Source organism: Myodes glareolus, chromosome 2 (genome assembly GCF_982192425.1).
Source record: "Myodes glareolus chromosome 2, mMyoGla1.1, whole genome shotgun sequence".
NCBI classification, from domain to species: Eukaryota; Metazoa; Chordata; class Mammalia; order Rodentia; family Cricetidae; genus Myodes; species Myodes glareolus.
Window position 1 is genome coordinate 124,274,304 of NC_142027.1, and position 16,340 is coordinate 124,290,643.

Sequence of the window (16,340 nt, forward strand, 5' to 3'; positions counted from 1 at the left end):
AATTTTATGCCAACTTGACATAGGTTAGAGTCTTTTGAGGGAAGGGAACCCCAATTGAGAAAGTGTCCCCACAAGTTTGGAAGCCTGTAAAACATTTTCTTAATTAGTGACTGATGTGGGAGGACCCAGCCCACGGTGGATGGTGCCACCCCTGAGCTGGTGGTTCTGGGTTCTATAAGTAGGCTAAGCAAACCAGGAGGAGCAAGGCAGTAAGCAGTACTCCTCCATGGCTCTGCATCAGCTCCTGCTTCCAGGTTCCTGCCCTGATTTCCTTCAACGATAAACAGCAATATGGAAATGTAAACTGAATAAACCCTGTCCTCCCCAACTTGCTTTTGGTCATGTGTTTAGCATAGCAATAGTAACCCTGGCTCAGACACAAGTGTACTTACTGCCTCTGCCTTCTCAGGCTGAGGCCAGAGGCGTCTGAGGGCACCCGAGACTTAACTGTGCCACCACTCCCTTTTGACTTCAGTTGATCTACTGGATGCCATCTCCGACAAAAGGTTTGGAGTGGCCAACAGTACACATACATGCAGGGGCCATTAAGATGGCTCAGTGGGTAAAGGTGCTGGTCACCAGGCTTGATGACCTGAGTTTGATTCCTGGAACCTACTTGGCAGAAGGAGAGAACCGTCCTCTGACACAATAGTTTGCGTGTCTCCCCAACTCACACACAAAATAAATAAATGCAATAAAAAACTTCAAAAGTAAAAACATTAAAATTAAGATCAAAAGCTGGATGCATATCCAGCACCTGGGAGGCAGAGACAAGAAGATTACTACAAGTCCGAGGACAGCCTGAGCTACATAATAAATTTTAGACCAGCCTGGGCTATATATACAGTGAAACACTGTCTCCAAAACAAATAACAAAACAATTCACAATACAGGGTTGGCAAAATGGCTCAGTAGATAAAGGCGCTTGCCACCATTAGTCCTTGGGACCCACATGGTGGAGGGAGAGATGATATGACCCCCACAGGTTATCCTCTGATTTCCACATGTGTGCTATGGCATGCACACATATAATAAATGTACCCAGGTGTGGTGGCACATGGTTTAAATCCCAATAGTCGGGAGGCAGAGGTGGTAAGATGTGTGAATTTCAAGCCAGCCTACTCTACATAATGAGTTCTGGGCCAGTCTGGGCTAAAACAGTGAGACGCTGTTCTTTAAAAAAACAAGACAAAACAAAACAAGTAAACAAGCTAAGGAGAACAGAAAGAAGAGGGAGGGGAGGGGAGGAGAGGAGAGAAGAAAGGAGGGGGAGGGGGTGGTAAGCACCTGTAAACTGCAGTAGGGCAGGCGGGGCCAGCCTGGGGCTGTCCAGGCAGGCTAGAGCGTCCACATCCCCTAAGGGATGACAGCTGTTTCTGCCATAGCCAGCTGCTTTTAGCACAACAACACCTGACTTCTCAAACAACAGTAAAGCAGGCTATCTGATTTATAAATATCAAAAGCTGCTATAGTTTGAATCTTAAATGTTCCCAAAGGCCCATGTGCTAAAGGCTAAATCCTCAGCTTGGCTTAGTTGGGAGGCAGTAGAAACTTTAAGAGGTGGGGCCTGGGGGAGATCTTTTGGCCACTGAAGGGGTCCCCTTGGCCCCCTTAGTTTTAAGATACAGTTTCACGCCATAGTCCAGGCTAGCCTAGAATTCACTCTTTAGCCCAGGTTGTCCCAGACTTGTAGTGGTCTTCCCGTCTCTACCTCCCGAGGACTGGGATTACAGGCATGCATCTCCAAGGATGCCTGTTCCTCTTCCTCTTGGGCCAGCAGCTTTCTCTAATTCGCTGCTTCCATCAAGATGTGCTAGCCCACCAGCTACCCCCAGACAATGGCATTGACTGTATGGACTGAGCCCTCTGATGCCATAGGCCCGGATAAACCCTTCCCCTTCCAAACTGCATCATCTCAAGCATTGTGCCACAGTGACGGAAAACTCAGGTTTGAATGTCTATGGGCGGCCAAGAGGGGAGAGAGTCCGTCAGGTCAGGCTGTGCACATCCTGTGCTTTGGCTTGGCTGAAAGGTGTGTGCATTTTATGAACATTTCACGAAGCCATAGGACTGTGATTTGAGCCTTTCCTCTCAATACGGCGAGAGAGACAGACAGACAGACAGGGTGAAAACAGGACTCATCATGGCTACATCACGGTCTCAGCCTTACCATGATGGATGGAACAGACATACATTATAACTTCAAAAATCAGACAGCCAAGGAAGTTAGGCTGTTAAGAGAGGGCAGTGCCCAGGTTCCTGGTGACCACGAACTACTCAAAAACCCATTCTGGAGTGTCCCAAGAGCAAAGCAAAAATGGAGAATGGGAAATACAGTTGTGGGTCTGGCATGTCACACCCCCAAGTCTTCCTGGTTGGGCAGGGCTGCTGGGATATCTGTGAGACTGTGCCCCTTGGGTGAGGAGACGGTGTGATTTCCATGCTTCTGTTTTGTTTCTTGGCTAGGTATGCCAGGGAAAGAAATGGCTCCTCCGAAGAGCTCCTCCTTGGCACAGAGGCCTGGCAGTCTTGCTCAGCCCTCCTACCCTTTGCCTGGAATGTGAACAAACCTGCTAGAGAAACAAAAACACAACTAGGGCTTCACGAGGCCCAGACAGGGAGACCGGCTGTGGCAAGACTCACCGTGCATGTCCATCATCCCTGGTGACGAGCTGTTCTCTGGAGTGGTCACCTCTGAGCCACACTTCTCATCCTTGCCTTTCTTTTTATTCTTGTTTTTCTAGAGGAGAAAAATGGAGCAGAGACCCAGTCAGTCAATCATGTCCGTGTGTGTGCACGCAAGCGGCCCCAGGGAGTGGCATGAATATTTAATTCCATCAAGCAGTTAGAGCCCCCAAGCCCTGGCAGGTTGCCTTTGCCTGCATTTGAATGTGGCCCACAAGGTGTTCTGTGCCCACCTTGGAATCAAAGAGTCTCACCCAGGGGATTCTGAATGATAATCTCACCTGTCTGCGGGGGCTGTCACCTGCAGACAGGCAAACACTGTGCCTAGTGGAAATTTCACCTAGAGGGAGAAACTATGGGAATGGTCATGGTCACCGTCATGCTGGCGTCTTGAGCCCCTGGGGTTGCCATTCTCAAAGTGTTGGGAAGGATGGAAAACTCAAAGAGGCAGTGGGAAATGGAGAGGGATGCTTTGGGGATGCTGGGAATCAAACCCGGTCCCCACATGTTCTAGATAAGTACTCAGAAGGTGTGCCACACCTAAGGCTCTCAAGGGAACAGAATCATTTAGGTTTTTACCATAGTGATGGTAAAACACTCCTAAAACAAATCATGGACATTCTGATCAATCAGTGTAACAATACAGAGACAAGGCAGCTTTCTTTGGATTTTAATCAGAAAGATCTGTGAGGCACGAATATGTTAAGATACCTCAATATCCCCTAGACAAAAAGGAGCAGAGCAAGCAGCTGCCAGCACTGTTGGGGTGTGCTGAGGGGACTCTATCTACGTGTGCTTCTGCCAGCATTGTTAGGGTGCATACAGCCGAGCGGACTGTATCTATGTGTGCTTCTGGAAGGATAAATACAAAGTGGGTGCACAGGTGCCAACAGGGATGTAAACTCAAGAGAGGATGTGTGCAGGCAGGGCAAAAGGCAGACTCAGGAAGAGATATGCTGCAAAATTAATATTTAAAAAGGGCTGACGCGATGGCCCAGCTGTTAAGGACACTGGCTGCTTCTATAGAGGACCCAGGTTTAGTTCTCACAACCATCTGTAACTCTTGTTCCAGGGGATCCAATGCCCTCTTCTGGTCTCTGCAGGAACTGCATGCATGGGGTGCACATACACACGCAGACAAAATATTCATGCACATAAAAAATAAGTAACTTTCTTTTAAAGTAACATTTAAAGTACAAATGAACAGAGGCAGAACATATATATGATTACTGGTGGCATGGGGAGTAACTGCTAACAGGTACTGATGAAAATGTTATAGAATTATTAACTTTTACATTATATCTATTTAACATGATGTATGTGTGGAGTGTGTATGTATGTGTGTGGGCGTTGCATAGTGCATATGTGAAGGCCAGAGGAAACTTTCAGGAATTGGATCTCTCATTGTACCATGTGAGTTCCAGGGATCAAACTCAGGTTATCAGGCGTGGTGGCAAGTGTCTTTACTACTGAGTCATTGTAGACACTTCTGATCCCAGCATCCTGTGGTATGAAGAAACACAGAGCCTCATGCACATTAGGCAAACATTCTACCATGGAGCTATACCCCCAAAGCAAAATTCACTCTTCCAAAGAATGCATTTCAGCCTGTAATCCTTGCATGACAGAGGCAGGAGGAGAGAATTCAAGACCAGTGTGGGCTGTAAAGCAAGACCTTGTCTCAAAAAAAAAAAAAAAGAAAAAGAAAAAAGAAAAGAAATATATATTAGGATGAAACAATGAAAGCCAAAATGTATACTTCAGAGTTAGCAGGGCCATAGCCGTTCAAATTCCTCAGCTAGAATTTATAACAGGAGTTGGAGAGATGGCTCAGCAGTACGGGCACTTTCTGCCAAGCCCCAGGACCTAAGCTGCATCCCTGGGACATGGTAGAGAGAACTGATCCCCTCAAGTTGTCCTAACGTCACTCATGTGCCATGGTACACGAATGAATGCACACACACACAAACCAAATAAAAAGAAGAAAATAACATTTGAATTTTGACACCTGTTTTTCTTATTAGAAAATGAAAACTTCCAAAACCCCGTTTATATAGATAAAGATGGTATAACCAAGTCCTAATTGATTATTTTTATTTTTTTATTTTTCTTTTCTATTTTGGTTTTTTGAGACTGGCTGTCCAGAAACTTGCTCTGTAGACCAGGCTGGCTCTGAACTCACAGAGATCTGCCCGCCTCTGCCTCCCAAGTGCTGGGATTAAAGGCGTGCGCCACCACTGCCCAGCTCCTAATTGAGTATTCTAAAACCATAAAGTTGACCCTTCCCCCACCCCCATGCGGTTTCCTGGTCTAACCTTCAGAGAGCTGTACGGGGTGGGGCCCAGGATTCTGTGCCTCACCCAATTGCTCAGCCCTAGAAGAGGGTTAGGCAGCACACTCTTGTACGGCCCAGAGGTGAAAGGGCCTCAGCATTTCAGGAACCCTATGCTAAGTATTCTCCAGGCGATACAGTGCACATTCTGGGTACAGAAACCACAAGCTTGGCACAGCTCCTCTACTACACAAGGAAGAGGGCGGAGGGCCCCGGTGAGGTGATGCACCCAGCCTCACAGGTCAGCCAGGGCTTGTCTGTCTGTCTATCTATATCCAGTGTTCTTTGCCCAGCTGGGAGCTGTCCCATCCTTCCCACGGCCCCCTTGATCATATTCCACTTGGCACTTCCCTGGTGACTGCTTCATGCTATTCTATAATTATCTTCCCTTCGCGAGATTAGAAATTCCTTGAGAGCAGGGACCACATCTCCTCGGATACAGCCATCATTTCTCCACCACCTAATGATGGGCTGGAGGCAGGAACTGCATCCGAGGACTAGGGCTAACCTGCTCTTTGTCCAGTTACACAAGGACAGGTCAAGCCTTGGTCCCTTTATAGTAAGAGGGACCTTGGTGGCTTCAGAAACCCAGGTCAAAATGAGAAGGGTTGCCAGTCACCTAAGTTCCCAGGCCAAGGGGGACCCCTGAGTCCCCGTGAGCATGTGATCTCAGCCGTGACAAGAGTCCCCACACTCAAGAGGCAGGTTACTGAAGATGGGTCAGAGAGGCAAGCCCCTTGTGAGGGAAGCTTAGCCTTCATCTTTACTGAGGTAGCTGCTGGCCCATAACAAAACTCATCAACCACGGCCATATTGCTCCCAGAAGCAGCTGGGGTGGGGCCACACTCTCATCTTCTCAGAGGTGGGCATTAAGTGTGGGTATCCTGGGCAGGAGCGGGCATGGAGAGGGCCGGTAGTACAAAGGCCGTTTGGTGGGAAGTGGGTTGGCTGCCTGCAAGCATCCTTCTCCAGGACCCAGCATGGTCACCACGGTCAGCACCAGCCCATCTGCCTTGCTTAACCTGCCTGTAGCCCTTCTAGGGGGTGGTGCAGGCAAGCATCCCTATACCAGGCTCTCTCACTCTTGGTCCACCAACAGCCCCAACCGTTAGAAGGCACCTGAGGAACAGAGAACACACACGCGTCAAAATCGGAGAGACTTGAGTTTTGCGTCTCCGTTTTGACCTAACTGTGTAACTCTGGGGACGTGGCTGTGCCTCTTAGAGATCATGTGAAGAGATCTGAAAAGACAGCAAGTGAGAGATGACGGCATGAAGCGTGAGCATGGAGCCTGGCAGATGGATGGCGTTCAGGATGGGGTCACAGTGAAGGCAGAGGCTTGGTATAGCTGGGTACCACACTGCCTGCTCCTACACATAGTGCAGAGGGTCCTAGGGGGAGCACCCCCAAATAAAAGTGTGGCTTCACTGACACTCAGCACAGAGGACATTCCCTGTGCCCTACCGTATGTATTCTAATCTGGGGCTGTAGGGGCTGATGACACAGGTCCAGGGGGCTCTCTAGGCCTAGGCTGGGCTCTGTGCCTTCCAAGCAGTTTGGCTTCAGGCCCCCAGGCCAGTGGCTAGAGACAGACAGTCTCTCTCCCTGCAGAGGAGGCCACCCTGGGTAGGGAACGAGACAGGACAGCCTATGTACTCACGTCATCGACTTTTGGCTCCGCCACAGGAACCCACTTGTAGATTCGCAGGGACGTGTCGCCAACCGTCACCCATTTCTTCTCCCTGCAGGGAATGAGGAAGAGCCCGTAACCAGGGGGCTTTGGAGCAGACTCGGCTTGTGGGTGGAAGGTGGCAGAGGTCACAGCTACAAAGAGACGTCTGTGTAGCCCAGGGGCTAAGATAACAAGCTTTGATCGCACAGAGATATGGCTGGAATCCCAGTTCCGCCCTAGGTGGCTGGGGCCCTAGGCTTTAGGAAACCTCACTTAGCCTACACTCTCAGGAGGGAGACAGCAAGCAATGACCCAGTCCTCCTATCGGCTTCCCTTCACAACAGCTTAGGGGTATGGGGGAGGGGCTTTGAGAGGCAGGCTGAGCCTGGCCTTGTGGGGACAAATCCTTGCACCTGTCCTTCAGGTGAGGCTCCACATGGACCAGGGACCCCTGGTCACCTGGGTTCTAACTTTTCACAGGACAGGATCCAAGTGCCCAGCTGAGAGAGACACAGGTGTACAGATAGGAAGGAGACAATTACAGGCCGTGAGAAGGGAAAGGGGCGACAGGTTTCATCGAGGATAATAACTATGCCCTCTCCAAGCCACTGCCATTTGCTGGACTATTACTGTCAGACGGTGTCACTTCTTGCTCTAACTATTCAGAGGCCACGTACCTGGGCAGGGACAGGCACAACTTGGGGAGAGTCACCAACTGTCTGGACTCCGGTTTGGTCATCTCAGGGAGACAGCCTAAAGTTTCATTGTGTTCAGAAAGGAAGCCAGCTGATTTGAGGGACCCACAATGAGATGAGAGATCAGGGTCAGACAAAGGAATGGCTGCAAAAGTCCCACTGTTACTTAGGCAGTGTGAAGACTTTGGCTTTTCCACCCAAACTTTACCTATGTCTTCCCTTGTAGGCTACCATGACACACTACAGTCTCTGCCACGTCACTACTGAGGCTTCAGGCAGCAGTGTGCATGCGTGTGCGCGCGCACATGTATGTGTGTTAACCAAACCACATACCTTCATCCACAAACCCTGCCTATCCAGGTCTCCAAGTCCCTGTCAGCTACGGCCTGGCCTGTACATTAGAGGAGACCATTTCTGGTACCTTCTGTGTGCTAAACACGGCATCCACACACTGATGTTCACAAGGACATGTTTGGCGGCAGGAATCACCTTCCCACTTGACAGATGAAGGAAGTGGGGCCCTTGGCACCACTGCCAGGCCCTGCCCGTGCTCCTTGGAGCAGGGAAAACACGAAGTGAAGACAGATGCCTACCTGCCACCCCTCTCCTGCCTCCTGGGGGCAGAGCGCACAAGCCACAGGCCCCATCTTTCACTCTCCACTCGCAATACCCAGAAGGTACCTGGAGGGACAGGGCCGCTCCCAGGATCAAGGTGGGTGACAAGCAGAGAGGCCAAGCTCTAGGACCCCCCCCCTTCTCAGATCACAGAAAGGTAGGAACAGGTCTCGCGGAGGAGGGAAACAAGCAGCCCAGCAACTTTTACCACGGCCATGGTCACAGAGACCATACTGGGAGAACAAAGAGCGAATAGAGTTGTGACGCCAGAGTCTACCTTCTGCTGTTCTGCTGCCTGGTCTACCCTAGAGACCACTTGGGGACGAAGCTTCTAGAATCAAAAGGCCAAAGTCAGCGCTCACAAACCCTTGACCAGCTTCCTTGGACTGAGCCTTAGTAAATCAAGCAATTCAAAGTTGGAGTGTATTATTATTATTATTATTTTATTACTTACGTAATTAACTCAAAAGCCATGGCTCAGATTGAAAAGCACGCCTGAGCTCTGGGCCTCCCAAGATGACAGGAACCAGGGTGAATCTCTGAAGTTATCCGGCTATGTTACAGGTCACCGGCTGCACACCGGTTCCTTCTTCCCCAGCTGGTGACCTCGTCACCGGTCTACCCAGGTCACCCCAGAGATAGAAAACAGTCTGCAGCACTAGACGAGGTGAGGACACTGAGGGCGCTTTGGGACAGAGGCAGGCAGGCATCAGAGACCTGACCTTGGGAGCTGGGTGTGATGGTGTACAGTTCTAGCCGCCTGAGATCCCAGCTCTTGGGAGGCTGAGGTCTGATGACTCTAGGTCCCAGGGGGCTCTAAGCTACACAGTGAGACCAATCATAACAATAAGTAATGATGAAAATAGTAGGGGCTGGTGATAGTTAGGTCCTCAAAGCTGACACGGTGGAAGGAGAGGACCTACTCCCACAGGCTGTCCTCTGACCTCCACAAGTGCATCGTGGATATGTGAGTGCTCCCCACTCTTGTGTGCAAGCACAGACACAAATAAATAAAATAATAAAATAAAATAAAAGAATTTTTTTAACCAATCCCAGAACTTGGGAGGCAGAGGCAGGCAGATCTCTGTGAGTTTGAGGCCAGTCTGGTCTACAGATAGAGTTCCAGGACAGCCAGGGCTACACAGAGCAAACTTGGTGTACAAAAAAATAAAAAAAAAGTAGAATCTGACCTTGGGATTGACCTTTGACCTGGGACTTGGCCTTTGGTCTTCCAGGAAACCAGACAGAGCTTCACAAAAGCACTGTCTCAGGGGAGCAGCTGAGATCAACAAGCACCCCAGGCCCATCATTGGGGGACCACACAGCTGGCTGCTCCCATGGGGACAGTTCCCATTACTTTACAGCAAGAGCAGCAAGTGAATGGCCAACAGGCATGTCCTGTTTGACCTCCACAGCACTTTTCAAAAGTGGACTCAAAGCCAGTGGTGGCGCACACCTTTAATCCCAGCACTCGGGAGGCAGAGGCAGGCGAATCTCTGTGAGTTCAGGGCCAGCCTGGTCTACAAGAACTAGTTCCAGGACAGGCTCCAAAGGTACAGAGAAACCCGGTCTGGGGATGGGGAGGTTGACTCAATTACCAAAGCAGAAAAAGAATGAAAGAAAGAGGGAGCCATAAAAATTCAGATTTTTGGCTACTCTCGAAACATGATCTGGGGCCCACATGCCCCTGGAAGGCATAGCTTGCTCCAGATGACACACATTGGCTCCCTCCCAGCTCCCACCTCTCACCATCCGGGAGACATTCACACTGACCACCAAGCTGCACCTCAACTTAGCCACAACACTGCTCAGCATGGAGCCGGAATCCCCTTGCCTCCATGGCCCCCGAAAACGAGCTTTCCTCCCGTCTACCAGAATTGAGCTTCTGCGATAAAAGGGTGCAAGGAAGCCCCAGATGTGGGACTATAGCTCCAAAGTTCTTCCCCAGCTCAGGCTCTCTTACGTAAACCACAGGAACCCATCTCCAGAGTCTCAAGGTCAAGGTAAACCCCAGCGTTCTACTGGGCCCTAGGTCCAGTGTGCCCCAGGGGTCCCCAGTGACTCCCAAGAGCTCTAAATCTATCTTTTTACATTCACTATGGGACTAGTCTTTGTCACCTTGGAAGACCTGTCCTCATCCTACTCAGGTAGGTCTGGGTGTCCCTCAGAAGGCCCATTTCAGGGCTGGGTGGAAAGCCCCCATTAAACTGGCCACTCTGTCTTCGTGGCAAGTTGCGAAAGGACCCCTTGGGCCAAGAGCTGAAAGGTGCTGGACCAATGTCCACTATGCAGCTCTGACCTCTTTGTCCTTCCCACTCAGACTGGGCCTCCTAGGCCTGGCCCAATGGCCCCATTTCCCAAAAAGGGACCAACTATTTTGTTCTCCTTCAGCCATATTCTGGCCACTTCACACCACACCAACCTGCTCTGCCGGGACACCAGACAGAAAGGAGAAGGGAACCAGCTGCCAACTTGAGTAGGGAGGCCACAGCTCACACTGGCTTCTTCTGCAGGGCAAAAGAAGGGTAGGGCCGGCCGCATGAGGAGAAACACTACCCTAGGCTTTTGGACTGAATAGAATGGCAGGCACCTCAGCTCTCCTCTGGTTAAACAGAGAATGACTCATTGATTTTGAATTTTTCAGATAAATGGATAACTTTTTCAGTATGTGTCTTTATTATGTGTATTTCACGGAATACACTTACACAAAGGAGTGGTGTGTGTGTGTGTGTCTGTGTGTACACAGGCTGTAGACAAAACCTAGAGCCCTGTGTATATTAAGCTCAAATTCTACCACTAAAGCACTAATCTCAGCAGAAAATTTCATTTATTTTTGCTTTCTTTTGAGAGAAGCTTGAATGTAGCCCAGGCTAGCCTTGAACTTACTATGTAGTTGAGGCTGGCCTTAAACTCCTGGCTCTCCTGCCTCTGTCACAAGTGCTGAGATTATAACCATGCACCACCCAAGGAGAAAGGTTTATTTTTTTTAAAAAAAAATCATTTTGCTATCAAATTTAGTTGGGTGTTCTGTATTTTCATTTGCTAATTCTGGCAACCCCATGTCTCAGCCAGTGGTGAAATGCATGGTTGGTGGCCAGTTAATAAACAGCAGCAAGGCCTTCAGGGTTGATCGCCAGACTGTTGTACAGGCAGAAAAGACCAGATTCTGCCCCCAAGAAAGCCCCCTCCATTTTTGTTAAAACGGGGAGGGAAGCAAAACCAAAATTTCTACAAAGTCCACCTTACATAAGGACATTTATAAGGGCTCCTGTGTACCCTGGAGACTCCACCTGACTAGCCTGTGAGTCCTCAACAGTTCAAGAAGGCGAGGGGGCACAGAATCCCAGGGTTGCCAGGGTTAGAGAAGCCAGCTTCATATTCTGCCGAAGGTCACACCGAGGGAGAGAAGTAGAAACTTAACCAGGAGATCCCAAAGCCTGGGGATCTTAGGGGTCACGATATTCTTATTCCCCCAAAACATGGGGAAGAAGGCAGCCACATCCCCCACTCCAATCCCAGGCCTGGCAGGCAGCGAACAGGCCAGGACTGAAGCCTCCAGGCCTGCTGCTCTGGGGCCCGCAGGGTGGAAAGCCCCATCCCTCCATCTGCCTGCCCTGCAGAGCAGCTGGCAGACCCAGCCGCAGCTGTCACAGCTTACATGGGCCCCTTTCTACCCTCCAGGCCAGTGACAGACAGAAGAAACTCACGCCCAGCTATCAGTTCTTTTTGCACCGGGACTGAGGCAGAGGAGGGGGGCCACCTCAGCCTTCCCTTGAGAGTCCCACAGGAGAGGGGGCTCTGTGTTGTTTTGCTCCGTGTTTTGGCCTGCAGCTGTTTCTGCCATTTTTAAATGGCTCCAGTTGGGCACTGGGAGCCTTGCTCAGCAGGGGAGCTCCCAGCACCCAGGACTTGGATCTCAACTTTGGAAAGCCTCCCCTTCTCACGGTTGTGAAAATTCTTTGTCCCATTGGAGCCAAACCCAGCCCACGGCGGGCATCCGGCCATCGGCAGACAGCCCTTTCCATAGGAGGCCCGGGAGCACGTGGACTTTATTGATTTTTCTCCTTGCCTTTTTTTTTTTGTTGGGTTTCACTCTGAAAGGACAGCTAACTTGTGACACCACCAGACCTGAGACAGGCTGAGTAGTGTTTAAAAAAAAAAAAAAAAAGACAACAACAACAGAGACATTACTCATGAAATGACACCCCCAAAAGAAACCGCCTGCAGTGGGGCCTGGCCAGTTTCTATAAAGGGCAGGACCAGCCCGCGGCTGCTGACACTTGGGGACACCCTCGCGGCTGCTCGTCTTCCTCTCGGACCCCGATGAAGTCGTGAGGAAAAAAAAAACCTAATAAAGTTGAAATCTGGGGGCAGGGAGTTTTCAACAAGTCTGACCCAGCCTGGTGGTGGACTATTGGCGCCTCAGGCCTGGCCTCTGGGGCCGCCTCGGAGTCAGATCCCGACGAGGCCCGTGAAAATGTTCCATCCTACTAATTATAACGAGGCCACGCCGGGCACGATCTAATTTGAGCTTGAAAAACACGCACGGCCCACACCGAATCTCGCGGTCCCCTCCTCCTCCCCCCAGTGCAGAGAACAAAAACAACGGTCGCTCGCTCTCTCCGCAAAACAAACACCAGCTCCAGCTTGGAGAAGGCAGACACGGCCCAGGACTTGGCTTCTGGCAGCAAACATCGCGTCCCCCGAGCTCCCGGTACCGCGCGGAGCGGGTGGGAGCCATGGGTGCCCCGCTCCCAGCCGCGCCACCGCCTTCCCAGCGCTCGCCCCCATCTTCCTTCCTCGCCCGGAGCCCTCGCTCCAGGCTGCCCAAAGCGCTAAATTTAAACGGCTCGCGCTCTGCAAACTCCGCAGACTCGAGGGCGCCAAGGCCTGGGAGGCGGGGAGCTGCGGGCGGGTCGGGGCGTGGGGTGTATGTGTGTGCGTGTTGGGGGGGGGGGGGGACTCCGGCGCCGCGCCGCCCCGGGAGAAGACGGCGGCCCGCTCCGCGCTGCACAATGGAGCTCGCGCTCTGCCCGCCGCCGCCGGCATCACGGCCCCGGCGCGCGGGAAGCCGCTTTCATGTGACTTGCACAAAAAAACGAAATGGCTTCTGGGGCCGGCTGCGAACCCCCCTCTCCCGAGCTCCAAGCTCCGGGTTGCAGTCGCCGCCGCGGCCGCCGCCGCTGTCGCCGCCACCGCGCCAGGTGGGCGACCCGCGCCAAGCACACCTGGGCAGCGGACGCAGCCCCCGCGGGGCGCAGGTGACCCGGGCCGCGCGTCCTCGCCAACTCCGGGCCCGGGGGCCGCTGCGCCCCGCGGCTCTGTGCGCTGGGTCCGGGCTTGCTAGCGGCCGCGGCGCGGTGCAGCGAGCCGGGGCGAGCGAGAGAGCGAGCAGGCGCCTCGGCTTACCATTTGCGCACTTTCTCGATAGCCGCCATGACCCTCTTGATATCATCTTTGGCCCGGCTCCTGGTCTCGGCTCGAACCGACCTGCCCGACATGGTTCTGGCGGGGAGGGAGAGAGAGGAGAGAGAGAGAGAGAGAGAGAGAGAGAGAGAGAGGCTGGGGGAGCGCGCCCGCCGGGTCCTGCTCGCGACACTCGCCCGCTCTCTCACTCGCGCACAGACACACACTCACACACATACGCGCACACACAAAGCCTGGTGCCGCCGCGCGCCCGGGGCCCAGTGCGCAAGCGCCGGGCGGCAGCTGCACAGAGCGAGGGGGAGCGGCGCGGCAGCCAGTAGTGCGGCCTCCGGGTGCCGCCGCCCTCCCCGGGGAACCACGGGGACCTCGCCCCGGGAAACGATCAGGGGTGACCCCGACCTCCTGGCACGCGGGACTGGCCCGCGCGCGGACTCCCCCGGAGGCCGCAGGTGCGGTGGGGACCCCTCCCCCCAAGACACACACCCTGGGGATGGCAGACTGGAGGCCGTGGGTGCCCTGGCGTTGGGTTGGTGGCCGTGGGCGCGATCGTGCAAGTTTCTTGTCGGGCGCTTGACTTCTAAGAGTTAGAGGCGGCGGTTCCGGACTCGTGATCTTGGAAAGAGTTGAGACGCCGGTCTCTGGCCAGCTAGCTGCCTTGTTGAAATGTACGCGCTAGGATGTCTGCCTCACCATGCTTAAACTAGGGTCGTAGTTTAACATTCCCAAGCCTGGTGGCAGTTGGCATTGTCGTAAGACTCCCTTTCCTTTGCAGATAAGTTGCCCCAGTCACGGATAAACCTCTCTGGGTTTTGTTAGAGGACCACAAATTAATCTTAAACAGCTCCTGGTGGAAGCACAGTGTACTGAGCGGGAGCAGCAGGTAAACTGGACTGGTCCAACCCAGAAAGACTTGAGAAGCTGTCCCCCATCCCAGGACAGAGCTGGGTGGCAGTATCTACCGCGGTCAATCAGGATAGGGACAGGTGGGTGTGCAGCTGCGGCTAAACCGACTGGACCGAGCGAATGCTTGCCCAGGTGGATGCTGGGAAGAGATGACCTAATGTGGGCAAGCCAGTGCCAGAGGAACTAGCTAATCACCAGTCATTTCACAGATGGGGAAACTGAGGCAAGGAGTTAAGTTAAGTTAAGGCTGAAGCCATAAACTTCATCTGTGACTACCAAGCACCTCACCTGAAGTTTGGGGGTGTTGCGAGGTGGAGGGACGGTAGAGAGAGGTACAGGGGAAATGAGAGTGAAAAAGCTGTGTGCTTTTCCCCGGGCATATCATCTTTACCATTTTAAACACACGGTCCCAATGTGAAAAATAAAAATAAGAACAATAGTCGGGTGTGGTGGCACACGCCCTTACTCCGAGCCCTTGGAGGCAGCAGCAGGCAGATCTCAGTAAGTTCAAAGCCAGGTTGGTTTACTTAAGAAGTTTGAGTCTAGCCAGAACTATGTAATGAGACCCTGTCTCAAAAACAAAAATCAAACACCCAGGTTGTGGTAGCATACCCCTTTAATCTCAGCACTCAAGGCAGAGGCAGGCGGATCTCTGTGAGTTCAAGGCCAGTCTGGTCTACAGAGTGAGTTCCAGAACAGAGAAATATGTCCCAAAAAACAAAACAAACAAAAGATTAGAACAATTATGTCAGAGAACCGTTCTGAGTGCTGGTTTGCGAAAATATGCCGTAAATCAGAAGTCTCATACGTTTGCCCCTCTGTGCCTGACCATTAGACATGTGCTTGGGCCCCAGGGAATTGATTTTTGTTTAGTGCTAGGCATTGTGCTGGATGAGTTCTGTACCACAGTTCCTACACAGTGTGTGTGTGTGTGTGTATACAATCCACATATCAGGTCAGCAAGGTGGCTTAGGAAATGCATTTGCAACCAAGCCTGAAGACAGGAGTTCAATTGCCAGAACCCTTGTTGTGGGAAAGAGAGACCTGATTCTTCAAAGTTGTTCTGATTGCCACATGTTTACATATATGCATCCATACACACACACAGATACACACACTGAACTGTAAGAAAATTTTAAATCCAAATGCCAGTTGATGAATGGATGTCTTTACACGCAGTGGGATTATTTATCCACGAATAATAAAAGGAATACCCACACCACTAAACATGCTGGGAAGTTTGTTAAGTGGAAAGATGCGGTGTACAAGGAAGAAGACTGTATGACCCCACTTACATGAACTTTCTAGATTAGGGTTGAGGGGAGACGGGGGTGAGGGCTAATGGGTGTGGGTTTTCATTTGTAAAAGTGAAAGATTCCTAGAACTATGTAGAGGTGACTGTCCCACGTCACTGAATTGTTCTTTAAAACGGTTACAACGAGCTGGGCGGATGGCTCAGTGGCTAAGTGCTTGCTATGGAAGCACAAATACTAGAGTTCAGATCCCCAGAACTCGTCCTAGTAGACATGGCAACTGGCCTGTCATTCCAGCCTTGAAAGGCAGAAATAGGAGAGCACCAGAGAAAGCTACTGGCAAGCTCTGAGTTCGATTGAGAGAGCCTGCCTCACTAAAAAAATAAGTAGCTAGAGGATGAATCCCAACTTCAGTTTCTGGCCTCCACGTGCATGCTCACCCAAGGCTGTGCATATGCACCCATATCATGCATGTAAACATGCTATACACAGCACACATACTGACCACACACACACACACACTCATGAAAATGGAAAAGGAGAAAAATGGCTATAAGGGTCAGTGTGATGCTATGTGAATTTGACTGTTATAAAAAGAAATCCAAATTCATTAGACCTAGCCAAAGTTCTAGGAACTGGGCCCCCAGTTCACACAGTAGCCGCTAGCGCTAAGCAGCCCTTGTCCTCCCAACTGCTCACCCAGCCACCTGACTCATTTCTGTTTGCTGTCTAGCCCCTGAAGGTATTTGTGTTTTTAA

At 51.6% G+C, this 16,340-nt stretch overlaps 1 protein-coding gene across 2 annotated transcripts in view; it reads right to left on the minus strand.

The window, feature by feature from the left end:
- Nucleotides 1-13,662, minus strand: part of Bcl7a (BAF chromatin remodeling complex subunit BCL7A) — a 33,514-nt gene extending 19,852 nt beyond the window's left edge. The window contains exons 1-3 of one of the 2 annotated variants that reach the window (XM_087903648.1): nt 13,409-13,662; nt 6,678-6,759; nt 2,644-2,740 (exon numbers count right to left, since the gene is read on the minus strand). In XM_087903648.1, coding sequence (XP_087759774.1) covers nt 2,644-2,740; nt 6,678-6,759; nt 13,409-13,500 — 271 coding nt within the window. In that variant the 5' untranslated portion in view covers nt 13,501-13,662. The remainder of the gene's footprint in view (nt 1-2,643; nt 2,741-6,677; nt 6,760-13,408) is intronic. The other variant, XM_087903647.1, reaches the window with a different exon arrangement.
- Between the last annotated feature and the right edge of the window lie 2,678 nt (nt 13,663-16,340).